Raw genomic sequence first — 15,360 nt, 5'->3', positions numbered from 1 at the left:
AGGAAGTGAGAGAGACTGTCTGCCTCTCATTAAAGGGGCAATCTGCGATTGCTGCTCCCATTGTTCTTTAAACTTCTAAATTAATGATATGTACCCATTGATTCTTGAAGAATATAACTTATAAAATGCTTCATGAGCTTAGTTCAACTGTCTGTCCAAAATATAAGCTTGTTTTTTATTCCAGGTGGTGGGGGGTATCCGCATTGTTATTGTTTAAACTACAGACGCCCCTTTAAAAATGCACTCAGAGAACTCTAGCTGAGGTTTTATATCAGGTTCAGTGCTGTTCAGCCAACTGTGGTTTGTAGAGGTCTGTGTCTCTGAAGGTTGTGCTCTGTTTTTATAATTGGCGAGGGTCCTTATTAGTTCTTCTGTGTGCCCGTGGGAAGGCAATGGTAACTTGCGTACAGTAAGTATGGTTGTATGGGCTTCAATCTGTCTCTGCTGGGTTTGTAATGAACGATGAAGGATTTACACACGCACGCACGCACGTACACGCATACACACACACACACACACACACACACACACACAAAATCCATGCAACACACTCACATGCCAGAATGGGTTGCTTTGGCAGATCCCCTCAGCACCTTTACATTACCCTGTTAGTGCAGGATTAGTGTCTCACACACACACACACACACACACACACACACACACACACACACACACACACACACACACACACACACACACACACACACACACACACACACACACACCCTCATTAGTGTCTCCCTGGCTGGCCATGCTTATTACTGCTCATTAGTGTGTGTTAACAGACTGCGGCTGGCAATGACAGTCAAGTGCAGAAGAATTAGCGTAGCCAACGGTCTGCTCACAGCCTGCCCAAGGTACCTAACAAGAACAAACTATGTCTGTAGTTAAAAGACATTTGCCCACTTTTTGGGAAAGGAAAGATGTGGAAAAGGGCCAATGCGATACACCTCAGCACAGCTCGTCTCACCTCAGCACAGCTCGTCTCACTACAGCACAGCTCGTCTCACCTCAGCACAGCTCGTCTCACCTCAGCAAAGCTCGTCTCACCTCAGCACAGCTCGTCTCACCTCAGCACAGCTCGTCTCACCTCAGCACAGCTCGTCTCACCTCAGCAAAGCTCGTCTCACCTCAGCAAAGCTCGTCTCAACACAGCACAGCTCGTCTCACCTCAGCAAAGCTCGTCTCACCTCAGCAAAGCTCGTCTCAACACAGCACAGCTCGTCTCACCTCAGCAAAGCTCGTCTCAACACAGCACAGCTCGTCTCACCTCAGCAAAGCTCGTCTCACCTCAGCAAAGCTCGTCTCAACACAGCACAGCTCGTCTCACCTCAGCAAAGCTCGTCTCACCTCAGCAAAGCTCGTCTCACCTCAGCACAGCTCGTCTCACCTCAGCACAGCTCGTCTCACCTCAGCACAGCTCGTCTCACCTCAGCACAGCTCGTCTCACCTCAGCAAAGCTCGTCTCACCTCAGCAAAGCTCGTCTCACCTCAGCAAAGCTCGTCTCACCTCAGCACAGCTCGTCTCAACACAGCAAAGCTCGTCTCAACACAGCACAGCTCGTCTCACTACAGCACAGCTCGTCTCACCTCAGCACAGCTCGTCTCAACACAGCACAGCTTGTCTCAACACAGCACAGCTCGTCTCACCTCAGCACAGCTCGTCTCAACACAGCACAGCTTGTCTCAACACAGCACAGCTCGTCTCACTACAGCACAGCTCGTCTCAACACAGCACAGCTTGTCTCAACACAGCACAGCTCGTCTCACCTCAGCACAGCTCGTCTCACCTCAGCACAGCTCGTCTCACCTCAGCACAGCTCGTCTCACCTCAGCACAGCTCGTCTCACCTCAGCACAGCTCGTCTCACCTCAGCACAGCTCGTCTCACTACAGCACAGCTCGTCTCAACACAGCACAGCTCGTCTCACCTCAGCAAAGCTCGTCTCACCTCAGCAAAGCTCGTCTCACCTCAGCAAAGCTCGTCTCACCTCAGCACAGCTTGTCTCAACACAGCACAGCTCGTCTCACTACAGCACAGCTCGTCTCAACACAGCACAGCTTGTCTCAACACAGCACAGCTCGTCTCACTACAGCACAGCTCGTCTCAACACAGCACAGCTTGTCTCAACACAGCACAGCTCGTCTCACCTCAGCACAGCTCGTCTCACCTCAGCACAGCTCGTCTCACCTCAGCAAAGCTCGTCTCACCTCAGCACAGCTCGTCTCAACACAGCACAGCTCGTCTCACTACAGCACAGCTCGTCTCAACACAGCACAGCTCGTCTCAACACAGCACAGCTCGTCTCACCTCAGCACAGCTCGTCTCAACACAGCACAGCTCGTCTCAACACAGCACAGCTTGTCTCAACACAGCACAGCTCGTCTCACTACAGCACAGCTCGTCTCAACACAGCACAGCTCAGCTCATCTCAAGTTATATGTCTGGAGGTGGTATATGAATCTAACAGTAACTAATAACAGTAGCGTTAGATCACATGTCTGGAGGTGGTATATGAATCTAACAGTAACTAATAACAGTAGCGTTAGATCACATGTCTGGAGGTGGTATATGAATCTAACAGTAACTAATAACAGTAGCGTTAGATCACATGTCTGGAGGTGGTATATGAATCTAACAGTAACTAATAACAGTAGCGTTAGATCACATGTCTGGAGGTGGTATATGAATCTAACAGTAACTAATAACAGTAGCGTTAGATCACCAAAAGCACCTCCACTACATTCTGTAGTGAGAGAGAAGACCAGTGTCTGATTGACAATACAGCGTGGAGCCGAACCATACATGTGGCTCGGATACCGTCTGGAAGTGATTACCGGTATACATGAACTGCTCTGCCACACGGCCGTAGACCTCAGAGAGGTGGAGGGAGCCTCAGACTCTTTGATGACAGTTTAAATCTGTCAGCTGTCAGCTATTTATGACACCAATGAATACTGTCATTCTCCCTGATTTATGCTGAAGCACAGGGTCCCTTTATTATAGATGCTGCAGCACTGGGTCCCTTTATTATAGATGCTGCAGGACTGGGTCCCTTTATTATAGATGCTGCAGCACTGGGTCCCTTTATTATAGATGCTGCAGCACTGGGTCCCTTTATTATAGATGCTGCAGCACTTGGTCCCTTTATTATAGATGCTGCAGCACTGGGTCCCTTTATTATAGATGCTGCAGCACTGGGTCCCTTTATTATAGATGCTGCAGCACTGGGTCCCTTTATTATAGATGCTGCAGCACTGGGTCCCTTTATTATAGATGCTGCAGCTCTGGGTCCCTTTATTATAGATGCTGCAGGACTGGGTCCCTTTATTATAGATGCTGCAGCACTGGGTCCCTTTATTATAGATGCTGCAGCACTTGGTCCCTTTATTATAGATGCTGCAGCACTGGGTCCCTTTATTATAGATGCTGCAGCACTGGGTCCCTTTATTATAGATGCTGCAGCACTTGGTCCCTTTATTATAGATGCTGCAGCACTGGGTCCCTTTATTATAGATGCTGCAGCACTGGGTCCCTTTATTATAGATGCTGCAGCACTGGGTCCCTTTATTATAGATGCTGCAGCACTGGGTCCCTTTATTATAGATGCTGCAGCACTGGGTCCCTTTATTATAGATGCTGCAGCACTGGGTCCCTTTATTATAGATGCTGCAGCTCTGGGTCCCTTTATTATAGATGCTGCAGCACTTGGTCCCTTTATTATAGATGCTGCAGCACTGGGTCCCTTTATTATAGATGCTGCAGCACTGGGTCCCTTTATTATAGATGCTGCAGCACTGGGTCCCTTTATTATAGATGCTGCAGCACTGGGTCCCTTTATTATAGATGCTGCAGCACTTGGTCCCTTTATTATAGACTTTACTAAATTCCTCCATCAGCAGCCACAACAGTCAGTAAGAGTGTCCATGATTGAGTCTTTGAATGAAGAGATTGAGATAAAACTGTCCAGAACGGGGTGTTGTATGTGGAGGATGAGGGCTGCAGTAGGTATCTCAGATAGGGGGGAGTGAGGCCTAAGAGGGTTTTATAAATAAGCATCAAACAGTGGGTCTTGCGACGGGTATACAGAGATGACCAGTTTACAGAGGAGTATATAGTGCAGTGATGTGTACTATAAGGAGGATTGGTGGCAAATCTATGGTAAAGAACATCTAGCCGCTCGAGAGCACCCTTACCCGCCGATCTATAAATGATGTCTCCGTAATCAAGAATGGTTTGGATGGTCATCTGAATCAGGGTTAGTTTGGCAGCTGGGGTGAAAGAGGAGCGATTACGATAGAGGAAACCAAGTCTAGATTGAACTTTAACCTGCAGCTTTGATATGTGCTGAGAGAAGGACAGTGCACCGTCTAGCCATACTCCCAAGTACCTGTATGAGGTGACTACCTCAAGCTCTAAACCGTCAGAGGTAGTAAGGGAAGACCCCCCTGAAATGGACAAAAATGAATGGGAACATATTGGCACTGTACGAAACATATATACGATGTACAATACCACTCAAATGGACGGCATTTCATTCAAAGCTTATGGCAAATGTCATATGGCAAATGCCAAGTGTCACAGATGGTGAGTGCGCTCCACAGTAAATTTTCATATTGCAAATGCACATCAAGTCAAGACCCAAGGTCATGACCCCCTTAAAAAATGGCTTTCTGGACCGTTTTTCAAATTTCTTTAAAGAAAGTAAATTATACATGTATAAGAACTGTATGAACATACCATTTTTTCATATTTTATTGTCATATTTTTAATAACTTGTCCATAAGGCATATGTTTTGTCCATTTGCAATATGATTTCATAGGAAGTCAAAAGTCAAAGTCAAAAGTCAGTGAACCATTGCCAAATGCCATAAGAAATGTCCAAATGCAATATAAAAGTATTGAATGTGCCAAATCAGGATGTTTTGTCTATTTGCAATATGATATTATAGGAAGTCAAAAGTCAAAGTCAAAAGTCAGTGAACCATTGCCAAATGCCATAAGAAATGTCCAAATGCAATATGAAAGTATTGAAAGTGCCAAATCAGGATGTTATGTACATTTGCCATGTACAATCATAGGAAGTCAGTTTCCAAACCCAAAAGTCAGTGGACCATGTCCAAATGGCATTTATTCTGCCCAAATGATATATAGCACTATGTTAAACAGTGATGAACCATCACCAAAATGACATGATGAAATCAACAAAAATAGACCATCTAGGTTGATTCATGACTTAACTTCTCTAGAGGGTGTGGGACGCTACCGTCCCACCTGGCCAACATCCAGTGAAATTGCAGAGCGCCAAATTCAAAAACAGAAATACTCATTATAAAAATGTCTGAAAAATACAAGTGTTAACCTGTTGAGGATCTTATCCCGATCTTATCCCGGTATTGGGATTCATTGTCATGTGACCATGGCGGGGAATTCAAAACTGCAAGAGTAATCATTTCAAAAAATCAAATAATCAACTATTTTCCTCCATTTGAAAGATATATCTCCTAAATCTAACCACGCTGTCCGATTTTCAGAGGCATTACGGAGAATGCATAAAGTTAGGTTATGTGAGGAGAGTACATTGACAATAGCTGCGTGTAATGTTTAGCCAATTCAAAGAAGGGCATCAACAGACAGAAAACTAGCTAGAATTATGCACTTACCTTTGACAATCTGCATCAGATGACACTCATAGGACATTATGTTATACAATACATGCATTTTTAGTTCCATCAAGTTCATATTTATATCCAAAAACAGCATTTACAGTCGCGGTGAAATTCAGAATTTTTTTCGGCTCGAATGCACCCAGTGAATCCAGCATTACAAATCACGGAATTACTATTCGAAAACATTGGTAAATTATAATATTGTCATTCAAAGAATAATATATTATCATCTCGTAATTGCTACCGAAGGGCCAGATCTCAAAATAACTTTACTGGGAAATCACATTTTGTATAAACTGGGTACTATGCTAACAACAATAAGCTATATGCTAAGCTAAGCTAAGCTATACCGTTAGCATTAGCATCATCTAATATCGATAATAACATTCTAAATATCCCCTTACCTTTGATTATCTCCATCAGAAGGCGCTGCCAGAGATCCCAGGTCCAGAACAAATGTGGTTTCTTTTGACAAAGTTCATAATTTATGTCCAAATAGTTAGCGTTCAGTAGGCTCCCACAAAATGAGGTGGGCAGTGTAAAGTCACGTCGAAAAACTAAAGAAAACCTAGTAAATAATCTATTTACGTTTGTTTAAACATGTCAAACGTTGTTTAGCACTAATCTTTTGTTCCATTTTTAACGTGAAACATCAGTAAACATCAGTAATATTTTCACACAACCTATCAAGTGTCTAGAATAAACGATAATGACAAAGGCACTCTTCTCAGATTCATGCGCAGGCGCAAAAAATGAAGTGATGACGTGTCAACTTGTAAGCTTTCTAATTCGGTGTGTATTTATCACAGATGCTTCAAACAACTTTCTAAAGATCGTTGACATCTAGTGGAAGCCGTAGGAGTTGCGAACTGAATCCTTTCTCACTGTGGTATCTTTAAAACAATGACACTAAATAGTACAGCCACAAAATTCTCATTTTTTTTTATCTATTTTTCTCAGGTTTCTGCCTGCAATATGAGTTTTGTTATACTTACAGACACCATTCAAACTGTTTTAGAAAATTCAGAGTGTTTTCTATCCGAATGTGTTAATAATATGCATATCCTAGCTTCTGAGTTGGTGTAGGAGGCAGTTAAAAATGGGCACATATTTTTTTCAAAATTCTCAATACTGCCCCCGTGGCCCGTAGAGGTTAAACATCGGTTTAAAGATGAACTTCTTGTTAATCCAACCACGGTGTCAGATTTCAAAAAGACTTTACGGCAAAAGCAAACCATGAGATTATCTGAGAACAGCGCCCAGCAGACAAATCATTACAAACAGCCACCAGCCAAGGAGACAAGTAACAAAAGTCAGAAATAGCGATAAACTTAATCACTTACCTTTGATGGTCTTCATGTGGTTACATTCACAAAACTCCCAGTTACACAATAAATGTTTGTTTGTTCGATCAAGTCCCTCTTTATATCCAAAAACCTCCGTTTTGTTAGTGCATTTTGTTCAGTAATCCACTGTCTCAAATTACATCCGGTGAAATTGCAGAGCGTGAAACTCAACAAAAGAGAAATTCTCATAATAAACATACATAAAAGATACAAATGTTAAACACCAGCTTGAAGATAAACTTCTTGTTAATCCAACCGCTTTGTCAGATTTCAAAAAGGCTTTACGGCGAAAGCAAACCATGTGATTATCTGAGAACAGCGCCCAGCAGACAAATCATTACAAACAGTTAGCAGCCAAGAAGAGGAGTAACAAATGTCAGAAATAGCGATAAAATGTATCACTTACCTTTGATGATCTTCATATGATTGCACTCCCAAGACTCCATGTTACACAATAAATGTTTGTTTTGTTCGATAATGTCCCTCTTTATAATCAAAAACCTCTGTTTTGTTGGTGTGTTTTGTCACAACAGAGAGGACAAATCAAAAAAGTACCATAAAAGTTTGTAGAAACATGTCAAATGATGTTTATAATCAATCCTCAGGTTGTTTTTGTCATAAATAATCGATCATATTTCAACCGGACTTCGTCAATAGAAAAGGAGAAACAAGAAAGGCGTCCTCCCTCATGTGCTGGACTCATGTCTGGAAATTTCCACTGTCCTCTCATTCAAAGTGGTGTTTCTCCACAGAGGAAGGACAACAAAAAACAGAAGGACAACAAATTGTCAGACAGGGCACTTCCTGTATGGAATCTTCTCAGGTTTTGGCCTGCCATATGAGTTCAGTTATACTCACAGACACCATTCAAACAGTTTTAGAAACTTTAGAGTGTTTTCTATCCAAATATAGAATATGGGCAGGAGTAGTAACCAGATTAAATCGGGTACGTTTTTTATCCGGCCGTGAAAATACTGCCACCTATCCCAAAGAAGTTAAATTAAGGACGAACCATGGCTGCCTTCCAAGGAATGGGAACCTCCCCAGAAAGGAGAGACAGGTTAAAAATGTCAGAGATAGGATTGGCGTTGATAAGGGTAGTAACCTTAAAGATGGAAGGGTCCAAACCATCTAACCCAGATGTTTTTTTGGGGTCAAGTTTCAGGAGCTCCTTTAGCACCTCGGACTCAGTGACTGCCTGCAGGAAGAAACTTTGTAGTGGGGCAGGGGAAAAAGAGGGAGAAGCCTCGGGGATATTCACATTAGAAGGGGTGGCTGAGTCAAATAGGAATCCTGACTTAATGAAGTATTGATTAAAGATCTCAGCCATGTGCTTCTTGTCAGTAACAACCACATCATCAACATTAAGGGACATGGGCAGCTGTGAGGAGGAGGGTTTATTCTCCAGGTCTTTAACCGTTTTCCAGAACTTCTTGGGGTTAGACCCACAGAGAGAGAACTGCTCCTTAAAGTAACTAACTTTGGGCTTCCAGATAGCCTGAGTATGCGTGTGCTGTGCCTTTAGCCAAATGCAATTCTTGAGGTGGAGTAACTCTGCAAGATCACCGTCGAACCAGGGGCTGAACCTGTTTTTAATTCTCATTTCCTTTATGAGGGCATGTTTGTTAAAATTAACAACACCACTGAAAGTATAAAAAAATAAGTTCCAAGCGTCTTCGACAGAGGGGATCAAGCTGATTCTTATAGCATTTTACAGAGGCCAGTTCATAAAGGAAGACTTGCTCATTAAAGTTTTTTAGCAAGCGTCTATGACAAATCAGGACAGGTTGTTTCACTGAGCAGCCATTACGAACACAGGCTGTAAAACAGTAATCACTAAGGTCATTACAGAAAACACCAGACTGATACCTGTCAGGATTATTTCTGAGGATAACATCGAGGAGAGTAGCCTTTTTTGGGTGTTTGGAGTCATACCTTGTGGGATTGGTAATAATCTGAGAAAGATTTAGGGAGTCCTATTGCTTTAGGACTTGGTCAGGTGGTTTAAGTATGTCCCATTTTAGGTCACCTAGCAGGACAAATTCAGACTTAGTGTAAGGGGCCAGGAGAGAGATTAGGGAATGTAGGATACAGGCCGTGGCTGATGGAGGACAAAAGCACCCAGCAACAGTCAACAAAGAGCTATTTGAAAGTTTAATGCTTAAAACCAGCAAATCAAATTGTTTGGGGACAGCCTTGGTGGAGACAACCGAGCACTGAAGGTGATCCTTGGTAAAGATTGCCACTCCCCCACCTTTGGAAGATCTGTCTTGCCGAAAAAGGTTATAAACAGAAAGATTAACATCAGTATTCAAAACACTCTTCCTTAACCACGTCTCAGTAATGACCAACACATCTGGTTTGGAGCTGTGAACCCACACTTTCAATTGATCCATTTTAGGTAATAAGCTTCTAGTTTTAACGTGCAGAAAACCCAGGCTTTTACGAGAGCAAAAATCAATGAAGCAGATATCAGAGCAGAAGTCAGAATTGGGGCTAGCAACAGTAGATGGCCAGGGTGTACATGCACATTTCCAGATATCATCAGCAGTAATACAATCAAGGCACGGCAGAGGACAGGGAGAGCTCTGCAGTACTGATTTATGACTTCTGGATGTGCATCAGATGGCAACAAGATCATATTGTACAGCAATTTCATCAGGTAACATGAATATAAAGCCAGTGAGACGTGGGTAGAATATGATGGGAGGCCAAGAGTCCATGTAACCAATAGAGAGTCAGAGTCCCGAGTGTGGGAACAAACATAGTCTGTCCCACTGTTGAGTAAAGAAAATTCATAGTCAACAAAGCATGAAGAAGTCATGAGGCAAATAGCAAAATAGCAAAATGCACAAGAAAAGTTTTTAATATATAACGACATCGGGCTAGCCATTGTAAGTTCAGAGTCACTCGCCCCAACAGTGCGTGTGTGCTGGAGGCGAGCGAAAGCTCGGGAGAGAGGGGGGAGTGGGGTGGGGGTACCTGTACCAGACAGGGGGAGACAGGCCAGGGCAGACGGTGAACAGATCGCCAGGTCGAATCCAAGCAGCAGTGCAGCAGGCAACGGGAGTAGGTGTCACACCCACTTGGGAGAAGCTTTTATTTCTGGAGGCAGGTTTCTTGTAGAAAATGCCAGTGGATGGTCTTTGAACAGAAGACTCCTGCCACTTGTTGGGCCCAAAGGCCTCGTCACCTTTTACTTCACACCTCAGTGCTAATTGAAGTTGTATCTGGTCTGTCCTTGCACGTCTGGCAGCCTTAACTCAGCATTCAGTCCCCATAAAGTAAAATATATCATTGTAATGTACTTTATTTTTAATTTTTAACATTTTTCTTTTTTTTCTTGGCTTTCAAAATAGCATCAGACCAAACACTACTCACTCAGTTCCAGGTTGGATGGTGTCCTCAGGTCTCTGCTGTTTGTTTGCTAGAGCATATACCTCCGTATAGCATAGAAAAATGAAACCTTGGTAGCAGTCATTTCTCCGGTTAATTTTGGTCAAAATTAGGTTGTAGGTTTGGAGTTTTGATCTGGAGCGAAGGCCATGCTGTGGAGGGTAGCATCCTGCATATGTCCCTGACGAAAAATCCAAGTTTATCTAACTCCAAATCTATCCTTTTGTAAAAGAAAACATGTTGAAAAATTTGAGAGCTCACATGCAGCTGTGACTCTCTCTCTGAGGGGGGTGGGTCACTGCTGAAATACCTCATATATTGGTGTAACACATCACTAATCATAGTTTAAACCGTTAATCATAGATTTACTGATCTAGATTCTAAATTAAGTGGTGCAGCAGATCTCTGATGAATTATAAACCTAGATGTACAAAACCTAGATTAGCTCTAATCCTAGATTAATTTAAACCATGTTCGTGCAACCCACCCACAATGACATAGATCTGCCCCTACACCCTAACCAAATGATTTTTCTATTCAATGTCCCCTCTCTAAAATCAAACTTACACATTTGGGTTCACAATCTGTTTGACAGAATGATTTTCATCATTAGAAATCAGATCACCCTACCTAACATCCCTGCTAAAACAAACTGTATCCTGTCTGCTGCCTTTTCATTGTCACAGCCTCAATGCCAATCACCAAACGAGGGGACTAAGTGTGGGTTAATGCAGTCAAAAGTCTGCATTCTGCAATAGGGATGGGAGTAGCAGCAACCTCATGTTGTTGACAACATTGTACATAAAACAGCGCTACCATGCTGCTCTTTTTACAGTTTTACAAACTCAGCGGAGAACTTTCTCTCTCCATTCAGCTTCACTCTAATCTTGAGGTGCATTTCTTTAAAACATGCACCAATCCCCTTGATCCCTTAAACCTCTTAAAGATCCGCCCCTTTTTTTGCCTAAAATGACATGCCTAAATCTAACTGCCTGTAGCTCAGGCCCTGAAGCAAGGATATGCATATTCTTGGTACCATTTGAAAGGAAACACTTTGAAGTTTGTGGAAATGTGAATGGAATGTAGGAGAATACAACACATTAGATCTGGTAAAAGATAATACAAAGAAAAAACTAACTGTTTTTGTACCATCATCTTTGAAATGCAAGAGAAAGGCCATAATGTATTATTCCAGCCCAGGTGCCATGTGGCTTTTGGCCACTAGATGGCAGCAGTGTATATGCAAAGCTTTAGACTGATCCAATGAACCATTGCATTTCTGTTTAGTGTTAGGATAAGAGTTAAGGTTGGGGACTAGGGTTAGGGTTAGGATAAGAGTTAAGGTTAGGGCTAGGGCTAGGTTTAAGATAAGAATTAAGGTTAGGACTAGGGTTAGGGTTAGGGTTAGGGTTAGGATAAGAGTTAAGGTTAGGACTAGGGCTAGGTTTAAGATAAGAATTAAGGTTAGGACTAGGGTTAGGGCTAGGGTTAGAATAAGAGTTAAGGTTAGGACTAGGGCTAGGGTTAGGATAAGTGTTAAGGTTAGGACTAGGGTTAGGGTTAGGGTTAGGATAAGAGTTAAGGTTAGGACTAGGGTTAGGGTTAGGATAAGAGTTAAGTTAGGACTAGGGCTAGGTTTAAGGTAAGAATTAAGGTTAGGACTAGGGTTAGGGCTAGGGTTAGAATAAGAGTTAAGGTTAGGACTAGGGTTAGGGTTAGGGTTAGGATAAGAGTTAAGGTTAGGACTAGGGTTAGGATTAGGGTTAGGATAAGAGTTAAGGTTAGGGTTGGTGTTAGTAGATCGTTATTTCAAAATAAAGTGTTGCCCAGCACTGAATATCCACACAGGGATGAAAAATGCTGTAGTGCTGTTTCACTGCATAAATATGGTAGCCCACAGCTGATGGTAGTCTAGTATCAGTAACAACAAGGGGTTCGAGGGGTTCGAGGGGTTCGAGGGGTTCGAGGGGTTCGAGGGGTTCGAGGGGTTCGAGGGGTTTTGGAATGGAGGAGATAGAAGGGGTCTAATGCGTTGCCTTGGGTACTAGTAGGGTCTCACTCAGGCAGATGCTGTTCTTTATCAACCTTTTGTATTTATAAATGGTTGTTTTTTTAATCAATATATTTTTCACATTTCCAATACATCAAAACTTAGCGGAAAAAACTTACTCACCATCATTTCTGGGGTGATATACCCACAGAAGCAGAGGTATTAACATCTCTTTTTTTTCATACTGAATGTGTTTTTATGGTGACTTTTTATAGGGTTTTAATCAGTCGTACCATTAGCTCATAGTAATCATACAAATCATACAAATCATTAAAATCCAGCCAGAAAATATTTACACAAGAAGCAACCTATTATCACACAGTCAAACTCTCATTTCATTTAGTAATAAGTTCACCATTTAAATAAAATGTAATATTCACTTTCCTTCTCTCCAGTGCCTGAAATCACAAAAGTGACCAGAGTGATTAAAGGAGAGCCAACTGTCACCAAGGTAACAAGGGTCATCGACGGCGAACCCACTATCACCAAGGTTACCAGGGTCATCGAGGGCGAACCCATTATCACCAAGGTTACTCGAGTCGTTGAGGGCGAGCCAACCTTCACCAAGGTGACAAGGGTCATCGAAACGGAACCCAGTTTAACCAAGGTGGTCGTCGAGGGTGAGCCCACATTCACTACAGTGACCAGGGTGATCGAGGGAGAACCAAGCATCACAAAGATCACCAGAGTTATTGAGAGTAAGTTCCATTATTAAACATTGGTGGATCGTGAGCTAATGGTGAGTCACAGCTTGCCTTGGGTCTTGGCTTTGAGCTACTGGGGAGTCACAGCTTGCCTTGGGTCTTGGCTTGGAGCTACTGGTGAGTCACAGCTTGCCTTGGGTCTTGGCTTTGAGCTACTGGGGAGTCTCAGCTTGCCTTGGGTCTTGGCTTAGAGCTACTGGTGAGTCTCAGCTTGCCTTGGGTCTTGGCTAGGAGCTACTGGTGAGTCTCAGTTTGCCTTGGGTCTTGGCTTGGAGCTACTGGTGAGTCTCAGCTTGCCTTGGGTCTTGGCTTGGAGCTAATGGTGAGTCTCAGCTTGCCTTGGGTCTTGGCTTGGAGCTACTGGTGAGTCACAGCTTGCCTTGGGTCTTGGTCTGGTGTATCAGTATTAGGTGGGTCAGAGTAATATTTGAAAATTTACTCCACATTGCAGACAATTGGATGGTAACAGGTTTAGTTTCCCTGTATTGTTAACATTGCTGTCAAAAAGAGTTCACCTCTCTCTCTCCATCTGTCTCTCTCTGACACTCTCTCTCTCAATTCAATTTCAATTCAATTAAAGGGCTTTATGGCATGGGAAACATATCTTTACATTTCCAAAGCAAATGGAATAGACAATAAACAAAATGGAAATAAACAAGGGAAACATTAGTAAACATTTCTCTCTCTCTCTCTCTCTCTCTCTCTCTCTCTCTCTCTCCTCATAGCTCACAGTGGTTCCTCAGATGGAGGGCTGGAGACTGACGGAGACATTAAGAGGATTCTGGAAGAAGGTCAGTAAAGATACCTTATAGACATCAATATATCTTAACATTATATAGACATAATGTATGAGGACAATATATTGATATTAATGTATGATAATAAAATATTGATATTAATGTATAATAATAATACTATATTGATATTAATGTATAATAATACTATATTGATATTAATGCATCATAATAATACTATATTGATATTAATGTATAATAATAATACTATATTGATATTAATGTATAATAATAATACTATATTGATATTAATGTATAATAATACTATATTGATATTAATGTATAATAATAATACTATATTGATATTAATGTATAATAATAATACTATATTGATATTAATGTATAATAATAATACTATATTGATATTAATGTATAATAATAATAATATATTGATATTAATGTATAATAATACTATATTGATATTAATGTATAATAATAATACTATATTGATATTAATGTATAATAATAATACTATATTGATATTAATGTATAATAATAATACTATATTGATATTAATGTATGATAATAATACTATATTGATATTAATGTATAATAATAATATATTGATATTAATGTATAATAATAATACTATATTGATATTAATGTATAATAATACTATATTGATATTAATGTATAATAATACTATATTGATATTAATGTATGATAATAATACTATATTGATATTAATGTATAATAATACTATATTGATATGAATGTATAATAATACTACTATATTGATATTAATGTATAATAATAATAATACTATATTGATATTAATATATAGTAATAATACTATATTGATATTAATGTATAATAATAATATACTGATATTTATGTATAATAATAATACTATATTGATATTAATGTATGATAATAATACTATATTGATATTAATGTATGATAAAAAATATATTGAAATTAATGTATAATAATAATACAATATTGATATTAATGTATGATAAAAAATATATTGATATTAATGTATAATAATAATACTATATTGATATTAATGTATAATAATAATACTATATTGATATTAATGTATAATAATAATACTATATTGATATTAATGTATAATAAAAAATATATTGATATTAATGTATGATATTAATATATTTACTAATGTATGATAATAATATACTGATTTTAATGTATGATAATCAATTATTTATATTAATTTCTGATACAAATATATTGGTATTAATATATGTATTTTAACAAAATCTATGCAAAAACGTAGTTCGCATGGCGATGGAAAACACATCACTGTCTATTATTACCCGTATAGTTATTCAACATGTTTATCTCAGTTGGTGATGAATCTTACATACATGCACATAGCCTAGGCATGTTGTATGTGGCGTGTTCCTATAATCCATCACACTGAGTAGGTTCAAATGC

At 40.4% G+C, this 15,360-nt stretch overlaps 1 protein-coding gene across 9 annotated transcripts in view; it reads left to right on the top strand.

Moving 5' to 3' along the window:
- postna (periostin, osteoblast specific factor a) overlaps positions 1-15,360 on the top strand; it is a gene marked incomplete at its 5' end in the record, with an annotated part of 42,520 nt that overhangs the window by 13,623 nt on the left and 13,537 nt on the right. For all 9 annotated transcript variants that reach the window (XM_029770336.1, XM_029770334.1, XM_029770332.1 and 6 more), the window contains 2 exon segments: positions 12,857-13,159; positions 13,891-13,956. In XM_029770336.1, the coding sequence (XP_029626196.1) occupies positions 12,857-13,159; positions 13,891-13,956 (369 nt within the window).

This window comes from Salmo trutta, chromosome 12, assembly GCF_901001165.1.
Source record: "Salmo trutta chromosome 12, fSalTru1.1, whole genome shotgun sequence".
NCBI lineage: Eukaryota > Metazoa > Chordata > Actinopteri > Salmoniformes > Salmonidae > Salmo > Salmo trutta.
Note: the sequence above shows the minus strand (reverse complement) of the source record. Positions and strands in the feature narration are given on the sequence as shown.